The 27,074-nt window shown below is 33.9% G+C and overlaps 1 protein-coding gene across 9 annotated transcripts in view; it reads right to left on the bottom strand.

Moving 5' to 3' along the window:
* Positions 1-9,526: 9,526 nt before the first annotated feature.
* LOC140155645 (cytoskeleton-associated protein 5-like) overlaps positions 9,527-27,074 on the bottom strand; it is a 67,114-nt gene continuing 49,566 nt past the window's right edge. For 5 of the 9 annotated variants that reach the window (XM_072178562.1, XM_072178565.1, XM_072178563.1 and 2 more), the window contains 8 exons: positions 26,673-26,834; positions 25,843-25,935; positions 24,825-25,017; positions 24,106-24,290; positions 23,812-23,862; positions 21,767-21,799; positions 19,575-19,619; positions 9,527-13,760 (listed from right to left, as the gene is read on the bottom strand). In XM_072178562.1, coding sequence (XP_072034663.1) covers positions 13,638-13,760; positions 19,575-19,619; positions 21,767-21,799; positions 23,812-23,862; positions 24,106-24,290; positions 24,825-25,017; positions 25,843-25,935; positions 26,673-26,834 — 885 coding nt within the window. In that variant the 3' untranslated portion in view covers positions 9,527-13,637. The remainder of the gene's footprint in view (positions 13,761-19,574; positions 19,620-21,766; positions 21,800-23,811; positions 23,863-24,105; positions 24,291-24,824; positions 25,018-25,842; positions 25,936-26,672; positions 26,835-27,074) is intronic. The other 4 variants (XM_072178564.1, XM_072178570.1, XM_072178566.1 and 1 more) reach the window with 3 other exon arrangements.

Below are 27,074 nucleotides of genomic sequence, written 5' to 3'. Positions count from 1 at the left end.
ATAAGACAAGTGGTAATTTCTTGTGCACAAAATAATCATTGTTTTTTGTTTTGTTTTGTTTTGTTTGATTTTGTTTTGTTTCTTATATTTTCCTTCATGTTCCTGATAATCTCTGCTATATAAATGCCGTTTTAAATTTGGGTCCGCTTCTTCATTTTAACATTTCTTTATAGCTTTGCATTCGGCCTATTGGCTATTATTTTTCTAAGCGCGCGGTCAATTATATCCGTTTTGCCCCGGGATTTTGCGCACTGAATCCTCAGATTTGCCGGAAAACAGGCAAGGAGAACACCAAATCTAGAACGCGTGTGAGGCAATGTGTTTTGGAATATTATTGTTTTGTATGTTTGTTTTTTTGCTCTATAATTCTTGCTATCTTCTGTAGATAGCATTTAGGACCTACAGAGAAAATAATTAATACCTCTATTTTTTCTTTATGTTTAATGATTTTTTTAATGATTATTATTTTGACTATCTACTGAAGATAGCAATTACGGCTGGTTTATATAAGACAAAAGGTAATTTCTTGTGCACAAAATAATCATTGTTTTTTGTTTTGTTTTGTTTGATTTTTGTTTTGTTTCTGATATTTTCCTTCATGTTCATGATAATCTCTGCTATATAAATGCCGTTTTAAATTTTGGTCCGCTTCTTCATTTTAACATTTCTTTATAGGTTTGCATTCGGCCAATTGGCTATTTTTTTAAGCGCGCGGCCAATTACAGCCGTTTTGCACCGGGATTTTGCGTACTGAATCATTAGATTTTGCGTACTGAATCATCATCTATAGAACGCGTGTTAGGCAATGTTTTTTGGAATATTATTGTTTTGCATGTTTGTTTTTTTGCTCTAATTCTTGCCATCTTCTGTAGATAGCATTTAGGACCTACAGAGAAAATAATTAATACCTCTATTTTTTCTTTATGTTTAATGATTTTTTAATGATTATTATTTTGACTATCTACTGAAGATAGCAATTACGGCTGGTTTATATAAGACAAGTGGTAATTTCTTGTGCACAAAATAATCATTGTTTTTTGTTTTGTTTTGTTTTGTTTGATTTTTGTTTTGTTTCTTATATTTTCCTTCATGTTCCTGATAATCTCTGCTATATAAATGCCGTTTTAAATTTTGGTCCGCTTCTTCATTTTAACATTTCTTTATAGCTTTGCATTCGGCCTATTGGCTATTATTTTTCTAAGCGCGCGGTCAATTATATCCGTTTTGCCCCGGGATTTTGCGCACTGAATCCTCAGATTTGCCGTACTGAATCATCATCTATAGAACGCGTGTTAGGCAATGTTTTTTGGAATATTATTGTTTTGCATGCTTGTTTTTTTGCTCTATAATTCTTGCTATCTTCTGTAGATAGCATTTAGGACCTACAGAGAAAATAATTAATACCTCTATTTTTTTTTCTTTACTTTTAATGATTATTATTTTGACTATCTACTGAAGATAGCAATTACGGCTGGTTTATATAAGACAAAAGGTAATTTCTTGTGCACAAAATAATCATTGTTTTTTGTTTTGTTTTGTTTGATTTTTGTTTTGTTTCTGATATTTTCCTTCATGTTCATGATAATCTCTGCTATATAAATGCCGTTTTAAATTTTGGTCCGATTCTTCATTTTAACATTTCTTTATAGCTTTGCATTCGGCCAATTGGCTATTTTTTTAAGCGCGCGGCCAATTACAGCCGTTTTGCACCGGGATTTTGCGTATACTGAATCATTAGATTTTGCGTACTGAATCATCATCTATAGAACGCGTGTTAGGCAATGTTTTTTGGAATATTATTGTTTTGCATGTTTGTTTTTTTGCTCTAATTCTTGCTATCTTCTGTAGATAGCATTTAGGACCTACAGAGAAAATAATTAATACCTCTATTTTTTCTTTATGTTTAATGATTTTTTTAATGATTATTATTTTGACTATCTACTGAAGATAGCAATTACGGCTGGTTTATATAAGACAAGTGGTAATTTCTTGTGCACAAAATAATCATTGTTTTTTGTTTTGTTTTGTTTTGTTTGATTTTTGTTTTGTTTCTTATATTTTCCTTCATGTTCCTGATAATCTCTGCTATATAAATGCCGTTTTAAATTTTGGTCCGCTTCTTCATTTTAACATTTCTTTATAGCTTTGCATTCGGCCTATTGGCTATTATTTTTCTAAGCGCGCGTCAATTATATCCGTTTTGCCCCGGGATTTTTCGCACTGAATCCTCAGATTTGCCGTACTGAATCATCATCTATAGAACGCGTGTTAGGCAATGTTTTTTGGAATATTATTGTTTTGCATGTTTGTTTTTTTGCTCTATAATTCTTGCTATCTTCTGTAGCATTTAGGACCTACAGAGAAAATAATTAATACCTCTATTTTTTCTTTATGTTTAATGATTTTTTTAATGATTATTATTTTGACTATCTACTGAAGATAGCAATTACGGCTGGTTTATATAAGACAAAAGGTAATTTCTTGTGCACAAAATAATCATTGTTTTTTGTTTTGTTTTGTTTGATTTTTGTTTTGTTTCTGATATTTTCCTTCATGTTCCTGATAATCTCTGCTATATAAATGCCGTTTTAAATTTTGGTCCGCTTCTTCATTTTAACATTTCTTTATAGCTTTGCATTCGGCCTATTGGCTATTATTTTTCTAAGCGCGCGGTCAATTATAACCGTTTTGCCCCGGGATTTTGCGCACTGAATCCTCAGATTTGCCGTACTGAATCATCATCTATAGAACGCGTGTTAGGCAATGTCTTTTGGTACATTATTGTCTTGCATGCTGGTTTTTCGGCTCTATCATTCTTGCTATCTTCTGTAGATAGCATTTAGGACCTACAGAGAAAATAATTAATACCTCTATTTTTTTTTTTTTTTTAATGATTTTTTTAATGATTATTATTTTGACTATCTACTGAAGATAGCAATTACGGCTGGTTTATATAAGACAAAAGGTAATTTCTTGTGCACAAAATAATCATTGTTTTTTTGTTTTGTTTTGTTTGATTTTTGTTTTGTTTCTGATATTTTCCTTCATGTTCATGATAATCTCTGCTATATAAATGCCGTTTTAAATTTTGGTCCGCTTCTTCATTTTAACATTTCTTTATAGCTTTGCATTCGGCCAATTGGCTATTTTTTTAAGCGCGCGGCCAATTACAGCCGTTTTGCACCGGGATTTTGCGTACTGAATCATTAGATTTTGCGTACTGAATCATCATCTATAGAACGCGTGTTAGGCAATGTTTTTTGGAATATTATTGTTTTGCATGTTTGTTTTTTTGCTCTAATTCTTGCTATCTTCTGTAGATAGCATTTAGGACCTACAGAGAAAATAATTAATACCTCTATTTTTTTTTTTATGTTTAATGATTTTTTAATGATTATTATTTTGACTATCTACTGAAGATAGCAATTACGGCTGGTTTATATAAGACAAGTGGTAATTTCTTGTGCACAAAATAATCATTGTTTTTTGTTTTGTTTTGTTTTGTTTGATTTTTGTTTTGTTTCTTATATTTTCCTTCATGTTCCTGATAATCTCTGCTATATAAATGCCGTTTTAAATTTTGGTCCGCTTCTTCATTTTAACATTTCTTTATAGCTTTGCATTCGGCCTATTGGCTATTATTTTTCTAAGCGCGCGGTCAATTATATCCGTTTTGCCCCGGGATTTTTCGCACTGAATCCTCAGATTTGCCGTACTGAATCATCATCTATAGAACGCGTGTTAGGCAATGTTTTTTGGAATATTATTGTTTTGCATGTTTGTTTTTTTGCTCTATAATTCTTGCTATCTTCTGTAGATAGCATTTAGGACCTACAGAGAAAATAATTAATACCTCTATTTTTTCTTTATGTTTAATGATTTTTTTAATGATTATTATTTTGACTATCTACTGAAGATAGCAATTACGGCTGGTTTATATAAGACAAAAGGTAATTTCTTGTGCACAAAATAGTCATTGTTTTTTGTTTTGTTTTGTTTGATTTTTGTTTTGTTTCTGATATTTTCCTTCATGTTCATGATAATCTCTGCTATATAAATGCCGTTTTAAATTTTGGTCCGCTTCTTCATTTTAACATTTCTTTATAGCTTTGCATTCGGCCTATTGGCTATTATTTTTCTAAGCGCGCGGTCAATTATATCTGTTTTGCCCCGGGATTTTGCGCACTGAATCCTCAGACTTGCCGTACTGAATCATCATCTAATAGAACGCGTGTTAGGTAATGTTTTTTGGAACATTATTGTTTTACATGTTTTTTTGCTTTGCTTGCTATCCACTATAGATAGCATATAGAGCCTACAAAGAAAATAATTTATACCTCTTTTTGTGTTCTTTATGTTTAATGATTTTTAATGATTATTATTATTTTGACTATCTACTGAAGATAGCAATTACGGCGGGTTTATATAAGACAAAAGGTAATTACTTGCGTCTCTGCTATATAAGTGCCGTTTTAAATTTTGGTCAGCTTCTTCATTTTAACATTTCTTTGTATATGTAGCTTTGCACGTAAAATGGCCAAAATAACCAGTGGGATTTCTTTCATTTTACCTTGTTATTTCAGTTTAAAATGGACAACAATGATTACTAATATTAGTTTAACATTTTGAATAAAAAATGACCAAATAAAAATTTGACGAAAACATTATGGCTTTATAATCGTACATTATGGTTTAGAGGCCATAATTTCTTGGATTGATCAATTCCAGCGCCTACAATACGTGTATTAGTAGGCATATCACCTCAAAAACAAGCGCAGCAGAAACACGTTATTTAATGTTTCTATACATGAATGAGCTTTATGAAAGCATCAAAAATAAAAAAACGGAATTGAAATCGGTCAATGCAGTGATGTAGTGTCAATTTTAAAATGCTCGTAAATGGAATAAAAACCTGCCACAAAATGGCTATAATGACAAAATATGCACATTTCGAGATTTTGAAGGTTTATTTGGACGCTTTCTTGAAAAAGCAGCGTTAATTTAACTATCACAGGTTAAATGCCTACCGTATCTTTCCTGACTTCGTTAAAGAAAACAAAATTTAAAAATCTATCATTGAATAATTATAATAAATTAACCAAATTTACTATTTTAACAATTTCGGCCAATCTGCAGACAAATTAAAGCTGATTAATATGCAAAATGAATGGCAATAGAAAACCGTACATGATATCAGGGTGCGGCTTTTTGCACACATATGTATACGAAGTTCTTTCAATTGATAACAAAAAATACACAAAAAGTAATTAATTATACAAATTAGCTAATTTAAATTACAGCTCATTATGTATTCATGATATTATTATGTAAATTAGGCATGAGTAATTTTTTTCTTCAATATTTAATGAAAGTCTATTCATTCATCATAAATTTGTCAAGTATGATCCTGATATGATGTTGACTAAAGAAACTGCAGTTAATTACTTAAATATAATACAAAAAAACAAAAAAACAAAACAAAAAAACAACAACAACAAAGTTTTTGACGGTGTCTGGAATAGAATTTTCACTTTTTCTGTAAACATGATAATTGATATGTGTCACCATTGCTCAAAGCCAAATCCGAAAAGTAACAAGAGCACTAATGGTGCTGTAGCTCATTTTCCCTAATTAAATATGCAAATTAGCTAATTAATATGCTTAACATTTGAGTATTTTTGTTTATATCAGTTACTTTGTACCAAGTTTTGAATTTCTATGATCTTCACACAAAAACTGATTACACCTGTCTCACCTTAGGCCAAATTTTTAAGAGCTGTATAGTCAATAAGATAACAATAATGTTAATTGGACCACTAAGTACTTATCTTAGAGACAAACAACTGGGTGAGAAGGAAAACAAGAAACAATTATATTGAGGGTTTAGGACCATACACTGCAAACCCAAAGTGCCTATATTTCAGCAGATCCTCTAAAATTGGTTTGGCAGTAACAATGAGGGATTAATTACTAAATATAGGCACAAATTTAGACCACTATTTGGGAGTATACAATCCAGAAGATCAGACCTCACATGTAGTCTGATAAATAGACTCAAAATTAGACACTATAAGCCCAAAACAGCATAGGGTGCATTTTACACATGGGTGGTTCTGGAATAAGAAGCAAACATGGGTAACATTATGGGCTCTTATAAATCATTGCAAAGGAGCAATTTCCAGTTCAGTGAATTGCTAGCAAACAATAAGCATGGATTTCAATGGTGATGTTATTATTTGAACAGTAATTTTACATATAGTTGTACAACAATCAACATTGAATAATAGTTAGTGATCTTCAGAAAAAGTGTAAAACAAACCATTTGGGCTGGTAAATTGGGAGGGAGCTAGCAGACCATGAATGTGTCTATAATTGTTTCCATAAGTAATTTTGTCCAGTATCAGTTTAACCAAGGCTAATAATACTCTATTCATATCTAATCTCCAATACTAGAAGTTTTGCTGAATTTAGACGTTCTGGGTTTGCAGTGATAGCTGCTCCAAAGACATTTGGGTAATTTCTGCATTCTATATTGCACACATTTTACACCTGGCAGCTATTGCAGATAGGGTTTTCTTGCCCTAAACTCCTAATGTGTACTTGATCTCTTATATATACAAAATTGTAAAAACACATAGGTAGGGTTTATGCAATAGCTGTCAAGTGCTTTATTTTTAAGATTATGTACAATATAGAATGCAGAAATGGTCAAAGGTCTATAGGGTAGCTATTGCAGATACGACCTTCTCGATATCATTACAACTTTCACAACATGTTTGCCTGACCTAATTAAGTGTATTTAATTAGCTCTCAGTTTATTTACTCAGTATTTTATAACTGCTAAGCCTTTATAGTTGTTTACTGGTCCCCCCAAAACCTCCCAATTGGAAACATATTACACATTATTAGCACATAGTAGCACCATTGAGTTATTAGTTGGCCTTGGTGCAATATCTATGGACTTGCCAATGTAAGGCAAAGCAACCCTGAAAAGCAAACATTGAAGGAACAAAATTCAACATCTTTTACAAAATGAAACAGCATCGCCAGATCAAGGAGTTTCTACAGTGTTTGTAATATGATCAGCACCACAAACAGTCTGCAAAGGAGACTATTCTATGAAATTTGTTAAATATTTTCGTAACAAAATGCTCTAAAAATCACACTTTCCGTCCGAATAGACACATTCATGGTCTGCTAGCTCCCTCCCAATTTACCAGCCCAAATGGTTTGTTTTATACTTTTTCTGAAGATCACTAACTATTATTCAATGTTGATTGTTGTACAACTATATGTAAAATTACTGTTCAAATAATAACATCACCATTGAAATCCATGCTTATTGTTTGCTAGCAATTCACTGAACTGGAAATTGCTCCTTTGCAATGATTTATAAGAGCCCATAATGTTACCCATGTTTGCTTCTTATTCCAGAACCACCCATGTGTAAAATGCACCCTATGCTGTTTTGGGCTTATAGTGTCTAATTTTGAGTCTATTTATCAGACTACATTTGAGGTCTGATCTTCTGGATTGTATACTCCCAAATAGTGGTCTAAATTTGTGCCTATATTTAGTAATTAATCCCTCATTGTTACTGCCAAACCAATTTTAGAGGATCTGCTGAAATATAGGCACTTTGGGTTTGCAGCGTATGGTCTTAAACCCTCAATATAATTGTTTCTTATTTTCCTTCTCACCCAGTTGTTTGTCTCCAAGATAAGTACTTAGTGGTCCAATTAACATTATTGTTATCTTATTGACTATACAGCTCTTAAAAATTTGGCCTAAGGTGAGACAGGTGTAATCAGTTTTTGTGTGAAGATCATAGAAATTCAAAACTTGGTACAAAGTAACTGATATAAACAAAAAAATACTCAAATGTTAAGCATATTAATTAGCTAATTTGCATATTTAATTAGGGAAAATGAGCTACAGCACCATTGGTGCTCTTGTTACTTTTCGGATTTGGCTTTGAGCAATGGTGACACATATCATGTTTACAGAAAAAGTGAAAATTCTATTCCAGACACCGTCAAAAACTTTGTTGTTGTTTTTTGTTTTTGTTTTTTTGTATTATATTTAAGTAATTAACTGCAGTTTCTTTAGTCAACATCATATCAGGTTCATACTTGACAAATTTATGATGAATGAATAGACTTTCATTAAATAATGAAGAAAAAAATTACTCATGCCTAATTTACATAATAATATCATGAATACATAATGAGCTGTAATTTAAATTAGCTAATTTGTATAATTAATTACTTTTATAATTAATGACGTTCTGGGTTTGCAGTGATAGCTGCTCCATAGACATTTGGGTAATTTCTGCATTCTATATTGCACACATTTTACACCTGGTAGCTATTGCAGATAGGGTTTTCTTGCCCTAAACCCCTAATGTGCACTTGATCTCTTATATACAAAATTGTAAAAACACATAGGTAGGGTTTATGCAATAGCTGTCAAGTGCTTTATTTTTAAGATTATGTACAATATAGAATGCAGAAATGGTCAAATGTCTATAGGGTAGCTATTGCAGATACGACCTTCTCGATATCATTACAACTTTCACAACAGGTTTGCCTGACCTAATTAAGTGTATTTAATTAGCTGTCAGTTTATTTACTCAGTATTTTATGACTGCTAAGTCTTTATAGTTGTTTACTGGTCCCCAAAAACCTCCCAATTGGAAACATTACACATTATTAGCACCATTGAGTTATTAGTTGGCCTTGGTGCAATATCTATGGACTTGCCAATGTAAGGCAAAGCAACCCTGAAAAGCAAACATTGAAGGAACAAAATTCAACATCTTTTACAAAATGAAACAGCATCGCCAGATCAAGGAGTTTCTACAGTGTTTGTAATATGATCAGCACCACAAACAGTCTGCAAAGGAGACTATTCTATGAAATTTGGTAAACATTTTCGTAACAAAATGCTCTAAAAATCACACTTTCCGTCCGAATTTTCCTTGCTAAATAAGTAACAATCATGAACGATCATGCAAAGATCGCTCCCTCAAATTACCAGATACATTGCTCAAACGATGTAGCAAGAGAAAGTAAAAAACATACAGAAATCTGGACCATGCCTATAGTTCATTGCTTGCGCAATGAGCTAAAAATGAAAATTCATTTGCAATGAGACTTTAAATTAACATTTTGTTATCTGGATTAACATGGGGAGGAGAGATGGTAAAAGGAACCGTTATGATTATTGGCGGAGCTTCACGCAGCAGGGATGAACAAACAAGACGTAAGACAAATAGCTATATGCAGACTTTATACGTCACTGATTCCATGATACACATGAGATGTGTTAAGCGGGGTGTTAAGCCATCACTCGATCGTTGAACTCTGGATTTCATATTATATCCTTCATGCTTACCCTTTCACAATCATGCAAAAAGTAGAAATTCAATAAAAATTGAGGGCATCGCTTTGAGCAAATCACACATTATGGCTTTAATGATGATGATGATACTTGCACAAAAATAAATCACACTTCACACAAACGATTTGCCAAGTACAGACATGCTAGCCTGTATTTTCTTTACTATCAGTGCTCTATCCATATTTCATTTCAGACAATTTTTTACAAGCAAAAAATTAGAGATAACGATATAGATAAGTATGAATGACATGGCTTCGTTAGCAAATTCGAAGCTTGAGTGCAGCAAGGTTGTAAGTGCTTTGTTATTAGTATGCACATACGATATTCTTGCATTCAATTGATATCAGTCAATTGTTATTGGACTATCTTATAGTTTGCCTCAAAGCCGTTCCCAAGTTGAAAACCTAATGCAGAATGCCTTTTTTTAAGGATTTTTTTTATCTGTCGTAAGAGCTTTTTGACAATAGATCACCTTTCATCTCTCAAGGAGGTTTCACTGTCCGGCAGGAATAACGCGCAAAAAAGCGGGCAATTCTATCAATGCGTGTGGGGGCTTTGAGACAAACTATTAAATTAAGATGGCCTTATTTGATTACAAACAAAATACACATACATAGCCTCAACTTCTGGCACTGTTTATTACTAACTGCTATATATTTGTATTGTGAGTATTGATATCTGTAGAACTGTGTCTCTAAGATTGATATTATGTGGACAAACTGAAGCAACCTCTGTAAAAGTAGACATCTTTGTGGAACATTAATTCTTGCACTCAAGGCTTAACATAAGGGTGTCATTTCTTCCCGGGGAAGAATCCGATTCCCCATGTGCATGATTTTTCAGGGGAGGAGGAACATGCCCCAAACTTTCATTTTGATTTATTAATGCAAGACAAAATTTTACACATGTAAAATGACCACTTTTATGGTATTTTAGTATAGTACCTATCATGACCAAGTACAAAATTTCTAGGGTGGGATCAAAATTTGATATAGAAAACATGTGCATCTATGAGGGTTCTAGTCTAAACCCTACACTCAGTTGATCATCTCATTGATTTAGGTGGGATCTATACATGCAAAAACTGTATAGGAACTTTTTGGGATGCAAAGTTAATTTCTGGGGTGGGGGAAATCAACAAATTTTGCCCCAAATAATGGAAATTTTCATAATTTTGTTTTTTTACTGGGTGGGGGATCTGGGGGAAAGAATTCTCACTGGGAGAACTGCTCCCACACACCCCTTCACTGTGGCACTGCATGCCATTGCAAACTGTTATTAACTTTGTAACTGCTTCTCTTCAAAAAAAAATGATGAAGTACTAATATAGTACTACTTATAGAAAAATTATTTAATTTGTGTACATCGTGGACCATTCAACTACGCTTGTTACTCCGCGACTAATCATGCTAATACACAAGCGTACAACGCTACGCTACACGTCCATATTAGTGAGGTTTACAGCCACGCAAAGAGTATGTTCCACGATGTACACAAATTAAATCATTTTTCTATAGAGATAAATATCCATTATCTGTATGCATCCTGTATAACAATTTGATAAAAGGTCAAAGGACACCTTGTTAAGACAATGTACAAGAGTTGTTGGCAATTAGGTAACATATAATTATTACGTGTCATCAGACACATAGCCAGAAATTTCCAAAAAATGCACTTTTTTGCTATATAAGTTCACTTACATGCAAAAATGTGGACTTAACGTCCCTAAAATGGACACATCACTCTAATTTGAAAGGTTTCACGCAATTTGGTCCTTCTTGGGCACATTTTTTGAAAAGTAGACCTTTTTGTTGATTTGGTGGATGCCTCACACCCCCTGGCTACGTGTCTGGGTATCATAGCACTAGTCACATGTGTGGCTGCTGTCAGTCATATTTTGCATTATATTGCATGTTTATGTTTACAATTTAGTAGTTTACTAGAAACTATAATTACACATTTAACCTATATAAGCACTAGTTCAATCTACATGCTAACCAGTGTTATACAAGTGACTCGCTTTGATGATACAACTTTGAAATTATGTTAAATACACAAATATCGAGTGAAATATGTTTGATAATACAATTTGAGCCAACGTTGGGCTATTCCAGCTGAAATCCATACACCCCCTATGGAAGACATGACCTTAATCTTCCACACAGGGCATGTGAATTTCAAACAGGGTTAGCTGAATGAGCGACTCCATTTGAAATTGACACCCCTGTGTGGGAGATTAAGGTTGTGCCTTCCATAGGAGGTGTATGCTAGATTTCAACCGGAATACCCAATTATGTGACAGGATCAAGCAAATTTCTCTTTCGTGACAAATATGTGATATCGATGATAACTTCACTATTATTAAGAGTACATTGAACCAAGCCGAAGCTTTAGTACACTTTGCACATATCTTATATTAAGACAATTTACATGATTGAGATGTTGGGTATCAGATAAATAATAACTAATACTGAATATATCATGTTTATATCATTGACTTACTAAATGAACAAATCAAAATAATTACAAACAATGATCAACATTTGTGTTATTCCAGTTGAAATCCATACATCGCCTATGGAATGCATGACCTTACTCTCCCACATGCAGTGTGAATTTCAAATGGGGTTACCTGAATAGGGGACTCCATTTGAAATCTACACTTCCTCTAACATGTCTAGATATAAAATTTTCAATCCAACATTTAATGGCATGTATGATACATGTTAAACTACATACCTGCCAGTGCCTTGAAATATGAGCCTATTTATGTTAAATCCAGTCTACCAAAAGTAAAACTAGAATTACAATGTACTTGATTCAATCGCCATGATTACGTATTATTTCAATTTATCAAGACAAGTGTACTGATTACATGTACATTACTTTTTGTGTGAAATAACTAGCTGAATGTTGAAAGAGTGCTGGCATGCTGTACCTATGTGTGCTGGCTGGCCATCATTATTTGTAATACTGTAATTAAAGTCTCTGTACAATATATACATCTCTATATTACATAATATTAACATCATCATTCTTCAATCTATAAACACAGGCACAAGTATGTGTTTTACACTATGCTGCTGCACATGGTACCACCCTGTAAACCAAGTTTGTGACCTTTCACAGTTAATGTATTTCACTCTCTACGCTGCACTGAAATGCAGTATATTGGTGGCTACAGGATGGTGGAATACAGTTTCTCAAACTAGCATAATTGTGGTAGCATATTCGTTCCAATATGCGCCCACACCCCAATAAGCGCCCGCACCCCAATAAGCGCCCGCACCCCAATAAGCGCCCACCCAGGGTATTTTCAATTTGCTAAAGGGTACCATTAATGTTGAAGTGACTGATAGACATTGATACAGTGAAATAGCTTGAGGATTTGAAGTCCTGTGTAAACTTGCAGTTGCAATACATTTACTGCATCAGAAAAGATACTAGAACATCTCGGGACACTATTATAACGTAGGTAAATTTGTCTCTAATAAACGGCCCTTAGGAAAAAATAAGGTAAACCAGGTAAAAAATAAGCACCCACCCAAAATGACTTTGCAAAGCACCCTGGGCGCTAATTGGAATGAATACGGTACTTTAGTATTTAAACTTACAGAGCTACATTGTAACATATCATACTGCCAGAGTTCATAACTTTACTTTTATTATTAGAACCACTGGGAGGAGCTTTTAATATGATTAGAACCATTGGAAGGAACTTTTAATTAAGAAATAAAGGGTAATGCAGTATCCTTTGCACCCAAATGAGTCTGAGGCAGTAAAACGGTACATAATGGGCGAGGCTCAGCCAAACCCATTAATAAAACATTTTTACTGCCGAGGACACATTATTTGGGTGTAAAGGGTAATGACACGCCCTTTATATTTCTATTCTATTACCACAAAATGGTGCAATTTAAAGAGAAAATATCACTTTTTTGCACAAATATTGTAAGTTGTTTACTTCCAAGGCAGAGCGCATTTCACAAAAATATTGCACGCATAACAAATTAATATTTGACTGATCAAAAGTAATATTGCTCTTATAAATTTAAACAATCTTGTATTGGGAAGATGTCAGCATTTGGCCAAGTAAGCTTCACAAAAAAGCTCCTCTTTAGAAGGTGATATTTTATGAAAACTGTCATAAAAGCAATATGGCATTTGTTACAATGAGTGTTGCAACTGGGAGCATCCATAATTTTCGATGTTTGGTGTTGTGGGCACTGGGTTGTCTATTTCTTGAGGGAACTTTTTATTCTGTCTAGTCGTTTCTTCAAATCTTCTACGTTGTGATCTTGTGATGCATTCTGTTGCTGCGATGCTTGCACGTTGCTGGAGCTTGAGCCTAGTGAAATCTGAAAGGGCAAAAATGGGCAAAATGCAAACATTTAGTTTCCATGGTACTTAGAGTGTTTACCTACACTGATTAGCTAGATGATGTGACATTAGAGTTGGCATTTATCTACACCATAGTAGCAATAGTCCAACGCAGGTGTTATTAAACAGTGGGTCCCACACCTCATTTGGGGTTGTGACCTTAACATGATTGTGACTTGATACAATTTGACATAAGGATTCAAGAACTAAAGTGCAATTCCAAGAAAGTTTGGAAACCCAGGTATAGACATTACCACTCCCATTTAATACCACAAAGGCCTGTACCCTGCATTTTGCTTGTATGATATCATGTAAGGTCCGAGAAGATATTGTACACCTCTTACTATGTATTTCTTCCTAGTACTAATTTGCTATTCAGTGCCAACATGGGTTCGAGTGACAAAAAAAAACACCTCAATTGCAACATCTGGATGAGCTCTGTTAATTGAGATATTATTTGTCACTGTCGACCTATGTTGCACTGGACTGCATATCAAATCAGTACACAGTGAAGAAATGCATTATTAGAAGTGTACTATAACGTCTTCTCTGATGTAAAGTACTGTGAATACTTGTCTAGCATACTACATTATGTAACATCATCTATTAAAATAACTTCAATGAACAATGTGTATCATATAAATAAGGAAAACAAATGAACAGTAAATTATCAAAGCACATAAATCAGGAGCTGCTGGAAACTTAATAAAATAATATAAATAAAACTTTAATAACACAACTTAATGGAATGTGAGAAAAAGCATTCATGTACAAATCATCACAATCTGAAAAACATTTGTACATGTAGAGTATGTTAAAACATAAGAACTAAAAGTACAAATTTTCTCACAACAATCAACCACTCTTCACACATTTCATATTTCTTTTACATACAGAATTTTAACATTAATTGTACAATACTAAAGGTATCAAAACTAACTCCAAAATTTGTATAATTTGTTACTTCTTAAAATGCTGCATTAGTGTATTTATGCATGAGAACCCAAGCATTTTATATTTAGTAAAATCAAATGAGCTAACAAAGAAGCACAGGCGTAGATGCCGGGGGATGGGAATAAATCCCCCCAATATACGTTGGGGAAACATAAGATGCATATTTTTTAGTGATTTTTTTCTTGGTAGGGGTTTGATTTCAAAAATGCAGCAAAGAAGTAAATTGGGGACCACATGGGTGATAATTAGGAATACATACACATATGATCTTGACAAAATTATAATTAATATTTTTAAATGATCAAACATCGTAAATGCAATTGCTTATTGATAATGATATATCATAACAATGCTGATTCTCAAATGACAAATCTGTTGATTTACTATATAAACAACAGGCAATATATCTAGTAGGCACCAAAATACCTGCAAATAAAAAAAGAGTATTTTTGAACTAAAAGCACTTGACACTGCACGGTAATACTACTATTATGCTGTGTAGCTATTACACAGACACCAAGCCATTAGTGCTAGGGATTTCAAGCTGTATGCATTGTTCACACCCCAATGAAACCTTTAGCTGCTTGTGTTTTTAAAAAGCCCCCAAAATATCCACTGCGTTTATATTGTGTAACCATCACCAAACAAAAGTGCTTTAAAAAAGAAATGTGCAGAAGGTGAGATGCAAATCAAATTATTAAAATTCTTTTATTATATAAAACAAATTATGCCTTTTATAAGTGTCCTGAATTCTTTTGTTATAAAATGTTCTTCCCTTTTAAAAATATAATGGAAGAAAAACACTACATGTTTTCTTAGGTCAAGTGTCAATACATTTAAAGCCATTTATAAAGTACCATATTCATTTTTTTAAATGCCCACCAGGGATTCAAATTCAAGGAGAACCCGAGAACCAGTTCTCCTGAAGGTTCTCGCTGGATTACAACTAGGAGAACCAAAATTGGTTGGTTCTCCAAGTCTCAGACCGCATATTGTGTTATATTTTACCTTTCTGCAACAAAAATATTATTTAATCCAAAAATACAATTCTGAAATGTTGGGGAAAAGGTTTTCTTCATTTTAGCGGTCAATTTATTGTATGATCATGAACGGGAATCCATGGCCCATGCATGCATACGTACTTTCATTTAAAATTAATTATTACTCAACAATCCCATAATGTGACCTTGCTAGTTTGTTGTATTTGCCGTAAAAGTAATGATGTAACAGGATTAACTACCATAGCAATAGATGAATACAATTTTTGAATATATCGCCCTGCACTACAACGTTTACGCGAACCGAAGGTTTTCGCAAACAGGTTCCTGCAATTGATTAGGAATTTGAACCCCTGCCAATGCAACCACCTGGCAATTTTCAACCCAATTCAATTCCAGACAAATCAATCCCAGAGTGACAACACCTTCTGCTTCGAAATTATAGTGGGCATAAGTTACAACTATATTGACTACTTAAATTTTTTCACCTCATAATGTGCCATGTTGAAGTGATATTGAGCTAAAAATTGTGTTTCAATACTTATTTCTGACTGTTGTCATCGTGACTGGCACTTTGTTTTTTACATAGATAGGTAAATGGCACACTACAGCTCAGCAAGCGCTGAGGGCTCACATGCATGATTGTGGGAGGACCAATCACTACAAAATAGACGATCCTTTCTTCTTTATACACATGTACAGAGCTGCTCATGACTTCGGCTACACAATCTCTTTTGTCACTGTGAGTCCTGGTAGGTCTACATGTAGTGGTATGCATTAATTGATAATAAAATTAATTGTAAATAAAATTACAATTTCTATATATAGATGTAAATAACCAATGATAAGAAACTTTTATTTATAAGACCTAACCACAATGAAGTGTGTTGAATTACATTATAATTTTTTTTTTAATTTCTTCTGCGTATAGTATCATAGACATTAACATGTACTATTTAACTATTACTTCTTGTGATTTTGTAATCATGTCATCATTTGTAGCTCACAGCTTTATGTTTTTAAATTATATTAAACCGGTAAAAAATTGGATTACATTAAAAAAAGTTTTTTTCTTGTTGATTATCTATTCTTTGAACCACCAGTTGATGAATCATGTACAAAGTTTATGCAATGGTTGACAAAGTAAAAGGGGTGGGAAGAACAAACATGTTAAGTTGGGGTTAACAAATTAAAATAAAAGTACTGTCCTTTCTATCACACAAACATGCAACTGACAAATCAGGGCATGGTTAGGCTTTGAAAAACAAATTGCACAATTTTGTATAAAAAAAATCACATATAATTTAAGTTAACACATCAAGCCATTTAATTGGTAATTGTTGTTTATGCGATATTTTTAAGATAATTAAACCCAAAATACCACAGCAAACTGTTAATATCTGATCAATTACTTCACTGCACATATTTACAAACCACATTGTGGTAACCATTACCCAGTGTGTTACTGTTATTGGTAAGAATAGATTAGAACAAATGTCACACAATTTACACATAATTTCACATCTTAAAAAATCAATTTTGATAAGTACTGATAGGCTGCTAATGCACATAGCTATGCTAACTTTAAAGGTTACACTCAGTAATTTATTGCATTTAATCATTTTTACCCATTTTTAATCATTTGGTCAAACATTGTGACCAAATAAATCATTTTCCTCACATTCATATGGTTATGCATTGTTCCAAATTCAACTTGCTAGCTTGCAAGAGTTTTAAAACTCTTTAACTCTCAGACTTAAAAGTCTGTCAAGGCAAAACTGGTAACTTTACTGTAATAATGATACACAAGGGAATGGGCACAAATCTTTCTGTTGTTTTGTTAGTTAGTAAAACCATGAAATCGGAACGCGAGAAAGTACGGTGAGGGAGAGTGTTGGGGGATCAGAAAGAGTTAAAAGAGAACAAATAAACCAAAGCACCACAAATTTCATGTGTAGTGCAGCCTTTGAAAAAATAACAAAGCGTTTGCAGAAAATGTGCAGATACAAACCCAAGGCTATTAGGTTCAATATGTCGTAGTCTGCTGTTAGAACCCTTGAAAGCATAATAATTGACCAGGTACAAATTCTATCAAGAACATGCTTTTTTTTGATGGAATTTATAATAAAAAACAATTTTTTTTCATGAATGATAAAACCCCTTGGCAGGATCTTAATTTGCTTGAAATATTACGGTACATGCCTCATATTGGTGATATAAACTCACACAACTTGTATAATTTACAAGCAGATGCTTTTATACAACTTGCCTATTTTGTCAACCAAGTATCAAACATAGGATCCATGCTGATATGCTTACTATTTGTGATCAAGGTGATCCTTATATCCCTGATCCCAGGCATGTTTATATAGGCTTGAGCATTTTGCTTGAGTCTGGTCCTATCGGGATCTAATGGCACCAGACCTAGAAATAACTAAATTAACAATCTCTTTTGATTTTGTTTTCAAATTCATAAAATTCATATTCCTTTTTCTCTAAAAAATCTGTTTTGCACTTGAGGACAACAATTGCTTTGCATAAAACAGTCAGGGAAAACAAAAGTAGGTGTAGCAAGTATTGTTTTTTTAGATAGCTTTTAAAATTATGACAAGAATACATATAAGGTGAAATCAGCCATTAGGTGTTACCATGGTTACAACAATTTCAACATCCTCATCCTCATGGCATAGTCCAAGTCAAAAATAAGTTTGTACATTGACATTCACTATTATGATACTGTGATCTTTTGAACAGTGTGTATTTCATTGCAAAACTTTTCTTGGATCACCAATTTGGGAGATAATAGAGGGCGAGATGGCCGAGTGGTTAAGGCGTTGCGCTGCCGGCCGGGAGATACGATCGACGAGGGTTCGAGCCTTGGGCTTGCCTTAGGTGAAAATTCTCTTCCCTCCCAAAAAGTTCCTATATGGTCAGAAATCCTTCAATTCAGTTCAGTTATTAATTTCAGAATTTAATTGAAGAATTTCTTCTACCCCATACACTGCTTATCACGTGCAGATATAGGTAGTGTATGTGCTTAAATCCGTGATTCGGAAGTCACGTAAAGCCGTTGGTCCCGTGTACAGGAAGAGTCAAACCCTGTGCACGCGTAAGTGTCAGAGCTATTCGAAAAGAGAAGGGGGACCATCCCGGTTCTGATATCTGCAATCAATCCTAGGTTCCAGGATCGTGCATAGGTAAAAAACTATGCACGTTAAGCCCGTGCGACAATACTCAATTTGAGATATGCACGTATATAGGAAGAAGAAGAATTGAATTGAGTGTCATCCAACTATTTAAATTTAATACAAAATTTACGCCCACATTTTTGTAAACTAAATTAATCATCTACATTGAATAAACTAAATGTACTATCAACTGACACAATCTTTTTTCCCCAACAAACATGTTTGTTTGGTTTATTTCTAACAACAACAACAACCATTTTCCCCAATTTCGCTGTAATCATGAACAAAAACGGTAATTTTTTTGGCTAAATTGTATTGATTTTGACTGAAAATGTGTTTGCAAAAACTGATTCCATTTTTTCAAAATTTATCAAGGTTTTGGTGATATTTAAGGGTCATTTTAGCTTTTCAGACTAACCCTATGCCTAAACCTCAAATAATATAGGCCTATACGGTACAATTATTCCTCTGTTCTTCCATAAGGCCTGCTTTTCTCTCCAACTTTAGACAGCAATAGGATGAGCATGTTTTCATTATTACAAATGTATCACCACTGCATTGATCACTTCAAATTTGTCAGAAAGCTGTGTATTAATTATGTGGAGCAAGAAGAATGAGAGATTACACACACACCATGTTAATGCTATCTTACCCTCTCTGGTTGATATAATCCTGCAATACCAGTATGATCACTAGACTATACAATGATAGCATACAATATACACACACAATTAGTCTATGGGCATAACACATGCTATACAGTCAAGTCATAACATTCATATTATTATCGTGGAATGTAATACTTGTCTATAGAAATAAAGCCTACCATAGAGTGGCTAAATCATGTCAGGTTTTAGTTTTCATGCTATTTGTATCAATTTGAAATACAGATCTGAAACAGGGTCTTTATAAAAAAAAAGAGGAAATAAAGCTGAAAATGCTCCAAAAAAAAGCTGAAAAACAGTGTAAAATTGGGGTAAAATGGCTCAAATAAAAGAAAACACATAAATTTGATCAACATAAAAAGCTGAAAAGAGGAAAAGTTTCAGGTCTGGAAATGGTTATTATTGTAGTGCACAATTAATAATATTTAATGGCAGAATGTAGCCCTTCAAAACTTAACACCCATACTTGTGGTGGGATAAGGAAGGACTTTGAAACTTTTGTAAGGAACTATGGTTTCCTGTTCTTATTTCCTGGGATTTATGTGTACAGTTGTCAATATGAGTAAAATTATGTAACCACCAATTCAGAACAAAACAAGTGCATGTTTTGTGGCTATTTTTGGCTATTTCAATAAATATATTAGGCTAGTAAAATATATAGTGTGCTGCAGTAAAAAAACATTCACTCACTGGAAAATTACAATATACATTGTAGTATCGGAAAATTAATGAAATTACTCAGTTGCTGTTCAATTGACTTTTTAACTGACAAGAATATGAATCTGAACAGGGCCCAATATTTTGTAGCAAAAAATCATGCAACGCTCTGCGTAATTTGCCCTTCTCCTCGCAATAAGATTTGGTCCGCACAATGACTTGTTTCCAAATTCCAGCAAAATATAGGGTTTTGCTTTCTGCTGTTTTACTCAAGAAAAAGATCTGACAACATTGAGGTGAAACTTGCACAATCACTGTCCTTCAAGCCTGTGATGTTGTCAAACCTCTGCGCAAATCCCCGCAACATTAGCCATTTTCTGCGCAATTCCCCATGAAATGTACAAGTTTTTGCGCAATTTCCCCGTGCAATTGGCTATTTTCCCTGCTATTCCCCACAAAATTGTGACAATCTACCATGAATGGGCTGTAATGTCGGCAGAGCTTGTGTCCACTGGACCTCTCAAAAAACAATATGCGGGATATTCCTCGGTTCCAAAGCACAATGTTTAGATATTTCACAATACCCTCAAAACAACTGATGCAAAGTCATAACCTCATTCATAACCGTCACTTTTTACTTTTTTATTCAATTAAGTCACACTTTCTTCTTTTAAATTGATAACAAAATTCAATTTTTAACTGTATCATCAGTTTTCCCTCTAACAAATCGAATAGCTCATAAGGGAAATATCGCTAACAACCAATCACACTAGCACACAATCATGCGATGTCCACATATGGCGGCCAGTGCCCGCGTGAATTGTTCGAATGCATAACACGTCACGTAACACGGTCATTGTAAAGCGTACTTTTAGCTACGTCACGAGACGCTGCCATTATACTTTTTCAATAACCTGCATTTGCGTCCGCGTATTTAAAAGTTATCGTCTGTGATTGGATTAAACACATCGTGTATATTAATGAGGTTATGAATAGAAAACAGAGGATTTTCCAGATCTTTTACTGATTTTTTACTACCTTGCAAACAAGCAATGTGGGACATAGTAAAGCTTATTTTGAGGTATAAGTTACCTGCCCAATATCTCAGGGTGAAAAAAAAATGAAAATGCCGATAATCATAACATTACAGCCCATTTGTGTTGGGGTTTTTTCTCAGTGCACTTTTCCATTTTCCCCTGTGAAATTTGCTTTTTTTTTCCAGTGCAAAATCATTGGGCTTGCTTATGAGCACATACTCAAATTCCTTCCCACCTGTCTCCCTCCCTCTTTCTCACAAACAAAATATGTAAATAAAGAGATGTGAGAGAGGATAATCCGTCTTCTTGTGCAACTCATCTTATATTTATTTCAAACAGTGATATGGAAAAGAAAAGAATGGTACGGACGCTAGACTAAAAACTAAAAGCTGAGTAAAAATAAAGTAGAAATAGCAAATTGGCACTGCATTAGAGACCAGGAGTTGTTTTTTAGTACGTTGGTTGAGTGAGCACACCTATCTTACCCTTTCAGGATTATAGAGATTGTGTGATTTCCGCTATCATGGTTAGAAAGGCAAGCAATGAAGCAAAAATAAACTGCTCTGTTAGTTGCAATGCTCATTAGAAATACACTGTTTTGTTTGTCTCACTGTGGACTATTCCAGTTGAAATCCATACACCCCCTGTAGAAGACATGACCTTAATCTCCTACACAGGGGGTGGGAATTTCAAATAGGGTTACCTGAATGGGTGTGTCAATTTGAAATCTGCACCCCTGTGTGGGAGATTAAGGTAACATCTTCCATAGGGGGTGTATGGATTTCAACTGGAATAGCCCATTTTGTCATTACTGGTTTGAACACTTTAAGTCGACATTTTTTTATTGATAAAAACCCAACTAAATCCAGATGATTAATTTCTATGAATAAATTGAATTAAGATCATTTTTACCTACAAGCTCTGGACAGAAATTGAATGGACATTTTAGTTACATAAGACAATGATCATATAATATACTATATTTGTTATTTACTTGTCTTGTATCTATGGAAACTGGCTGGCTCCTAAAAACCTATCTCCTAAGTTAAAATGCAGTTGATTATTTACAGATACTTGGTGGGGCAGGCACATATTCCAATTTGTAAACCAACAATACATGTATTTGTTAGTTTTGAATCAATCAAATTATGCATTCTTTAGATCATATCAAGAAGTTGTGAGACAAACTTAACATACCTTTGAATTAATTAACATGCTATGGTCACATGCTATTATATTAATGATCATCATATAGATATTTCAATTTCCACATGGTTAGTATCAAGAAATTACAAATCTAGTTATTTTATATTTCAATGAACAGAAATGAGTCAGGCATAATTAATTATCCACATATGTGATGCGATCAAGCAAAATCAGTCGGACCTCAGAAATATTGATTTTGAGATATAGTCATACAAAGGAAATATTTCCTTTTGTTTCATCTTGTTTTGGAGACTCTTTAATTACTCATATCTTTGGAACTGGTTGTTCAATTTCAATGGGGTTTTCTGCAAAATCCAGATTTGTAAATGCTTTTTACTATCCTATAAGAAGCTGAAATTTTAATATTTACGAGTTTTGCCGACTAATTTTGCTTGATCGCATCACATATGACAAAATCAACCCATATATTTCTTCAACAAAAAACAAATTTACATATGCTGAAATTAGAAACACCTGAAATATAGCAGACATAAGTTGCTGATGCAGATAACAGGGAAATTAAACAGCAGAAATATGAATTGGGTTAATCCATTTAAAGTCCACACTCCCCCTGTGGTAGATTTGGAAATATCTTCTACAGAGGGGGTATGAATTTCAAATGGAATTAGCACATTGACAACTCTATTTAAAATGCACCCTCCCTCTGTGGCGATTCAGGTTGAATCTTTCTCAGAGGGTGTATGAAATTCAAATGGAGCTACCTAATGTGTTCATTACATTTGAAATTCATACTCCCACTGTGGAGGCTATTTTCAAAAATCTTCCACAGAGGTAGTATGGATTTGAAATGGAATAGCCCATTTACATTCAAATGAGAAGATGCAAAACCACACTCACAAATTGAAAAATAAACACAATGCAATTTCTGATACAAGATATTTAAAGGAAAAGACAAATTACAACAAGTCTGGTAACTGCATTGCCCCCAACTGCCATTTTTAAGACCAGTACTAGCCATATTTGGGAAGGAAACCCATATTTGGTACGGTCATACCCATATTTGGTAAGGTAATACCCATATTTGTTAGTGTATAACAACACTGGGTACATACATGGACAACAAAAAAAAGCACAGAAAATGTGCTAATAAGCAGCTCATGAAGAAAGTTTGAGTGAAAATACAACACTGTAACAAAGAAATAAGCATGCATGCCTTTATACTAAAAATGTTAACAATGAAGAAACCACAAGCTTTTGAAACTTAAAACAAATTCTATTGAAAAAACAAAGACTTGATTTAACACGCTATATCAAGAAAACAAAATCGCAGAAAGAACATCAAAAATGTGACAAATATTGTTACCTCAGGAGACGAAAAGAGCTGGTGTTGTGGAGAATTATGCTCAGAGGATGGCTTGAATAATAGAGGAACAACGATGAACCAAGTTATTGTTACAAATCAACAAAGCTCTATCATTGGAATATTTATTTCGTAGCACCAGGTTCAACTCCTAACATATTACAGACTTCATTTGGTAAGTACGTATGACTTTAGAATATAATTTGAATTCTTGTTACATTTTGTAAACTAGCGACTGAATTTCTACATTTACACTAACCAAAAAAGCCAATGTTTTAAAAATGTGAGGTTACTTACAAGAGGTTCCTTTGGTGGTTGGTGGTCAGTGCCTGATTGCTGTGTGGCATTTGGATTATTATTGCTACTCTCTGCGTTGTCAATACCACACTGGGATCGTAACACCTTGAGTCGTTCACGCATAGCTGTCATTGATAAGTTTTCATTGTCTGTTGCGCTCATGGAATTTATAATTGGTGCTGAAGCTGTGAAGAAATGGAGATAAATTGATTTTTCAATAATAATACATTTTTCCTAACTGATAAAAAAAAGTACCCGATTGTTTGAAAACACTGCATCACAAGCATCGCTATACTTCCATTTTTTAAAACAATTTTGCTCGCAATTGTCCGCTAAACACCTGTCTGGGATATGTGTTAGTGTACCACCTATTGACCAAATTGCATTTACTACAAATTTTACTTCCTGGAACAACAACAATGGGTGCCGTGAATGATCGAGTGAATGTTGTCATGGTATATGTCGCTGCAGTTTTATTGCAGTTTTATATGCATGTGGAAAATTTGTAGATTAGAATCTGTGCAATAAATTGGGGCGTTATTAGCAAATTTTAACGGACAAGTTTCATAAAATCTTTCTGATAATGGATTCACAATTTACACACTTGAACATGCTGAAATTGAACGTTTGCATGTAAAATAATTTGATTGTCTCAATCAATCTGAATGTGATAATGAAGCCTGTGCCTGCTTGGCATACTATGTATACTATTGACTCACCTGTTGTACTGATAGGCTGTGATTTGGTCATGGTACTGCTAAGTGAAATAGTGCCCTTATCCCCTCTTTCTGAAGCTATATTCCGTAATCCCCTCTCGATGTAGTTTTGGAATACTTGCGATGTTTTCTTTAGGAATGGTTCAATATCCTCCTCTGGATATTTTAACTTAAAGTCGTAGAGTTCTGCCAGTCCCTGCAAAATGAATTAGCAATGCATACTAGTTTATATATCAAACATACAGTATCTCTACAAAGTTAAGTTCTCAGTCTAATAGAATGGGCATCTCAGGTCAGCATTATTACTGCATTCACCTTGTGTTGCATTTTCCCCTTGTAAATCAGATGACCAACCTACCCAACTTCTAATGCAGTTCTGCAAATGAACGATCTCCTAACAAAACTCAAGGTGACTGCTAGTTACTGAACCAAATAAACAGGAATTTTGATATTCAAATGTGCATGTATTATCTTTCTCAATGTTTACCACATGTCGATTTCCTTAGGTAGCCTGTTAAATACAATTTTATTTTGACTCATTCTGCTTGTCTAAAGGTTTTGCATTTGAAAGCTTTACTATAATAAATGTTAGCCCTTAGATCACCAACCCCTGAACTCTGCCAATTCCAAAGTGTCATACAAGTTTACACATGTGACGGCAAATACATTTTAGTCAGGAGAATGAATCCAAGTCTATCACACATGCTTTTATATTTAATTTATGTGGTTTCATACTGCCATGCCACTTGCCGCTGAGCAGCGTGATGCACATATGCTGCAGACAAACAGACATAATCAAGGCATGTCATTGGCCGATACATTATTCTGCTTGCTGCAGCGGCAAGTAGCATTAGTCTTGAGACAGGAAATTAGTCTTGAGACAGGGGCATATATTAGTCTTATGATTTGACATTCACTGTGTGGCCCTCATGGATCCATACACCAGCCATAAATCAGTCTCATCTATTTACACTAATATCAGTAACAATACTAACAAACATGTAAGAATGGGCTAGCTTACCTCTCTTGTGTTTTCTTTGGAGCCAATCTTGCTAAATATTATGGTCAAATCCTGATTTCTAGCTGCCCTCCTTGGTGACGATCTCATAGGTGTCTATACAGAAAAAGAAATACATGAAAATAATCAATCGCATTAAACAGAATTAAAAGCTCAAGGAAAACAAATTCTGCACATTTTGTTTTACAATAGCTGTTTTTGTTTTTCTCCAATCATAAATATTATGAATGAAGAAAAACAACTTGCTTCAAATATCATTATATATTATGGTATAACACTGACAATTGGGAAATGCATTAACCAATTACAAACAAATCTATTTTGCAGTATATAAGAGATGGTTTTTTATTTCCGTTTTAAAAAACAAAAAGCTCAACAACTTTGTTCCTTTCGCATACTTACAATATACGAGACTCGTTTGTAATCAAGTTTATGCTAGTCACACCAAGGGAATAACTGAGAACAATGAAATTTATGATGTGATTGGTCACATCAGACACTTTGGATACATTGTTGGTTGCCAGCTAAATTCTAGTGTGAAAGAAAAAATAACATTTACCCCCACTTATTTTTCCAAACATTGACTGTGTATTAAATCAGTTTACAAGTAGGAAATGATGAGGAGGAACAGTTACTTCATCAAATGAGTAACCACCCATTATATCATATCATGTTATGGAAATAAAATCACATCTGCACTTCATCCACTGAACAAGTTGCATAGCATCGTGCAACCCAGACGTGACTTTGTTCTTTTTACGCGATAATCAGGATGAGCGGTTGGGCAGTGTGTAAGCACCTAGCCAGATAGTATAGATGTAAACAAGTTTTACCTGTTGGTGTGGGTTGTTATTTTGCTCACTCTCTGATGCAGAACCGTTGACTTGTTCTAAACTACCCGTTGATGCCCTGGAGCTACTCCTCAGCACTTTCTTCAGATAGGATTCCACTTCTGATTCTTTGGGGTTGGATATTAATGTGAAATAGTTCAGCACCTACATACAAAAATATCAAAAGATAAATTCATCAAACTCTTAATGTTTCATGTTAAAGAGAACTTAGAAGGTATTAATAGTTGAGAATATTGGGCTGAACTTCCAGATCGACTCAAATTATTGATACTTTAAACAAAAAATTGTGGCTTTTAAAATGGTGAATTGTACTCAATATGTTTACTGGAAATCCATTCTTATGATTTCAACCAAGAAGAAGACCACATTATCAATTCATAATAT

The sequence above is a fragment of the Amphiura filiformis genome, chromosome 6 (assembly GCF_039555335.1).
Source record: "Amphiura filiformis chromosome 6, Afil_fr2py, whole genome shotgun sequence".
In the NCBI taxonomy this organism is placed as follows: Eukaryota; Metazoa; Echinodermata; class Ophiuroidea; order Amphilepidida; family Amphiuridae; genus Amphiura; species Amphiura filiformis.
The sequence above is the reverse complement of the archived record's forward strand: the minus strand, read 5'-3'. Positions and strand labels throughout refer to the sequence as shown.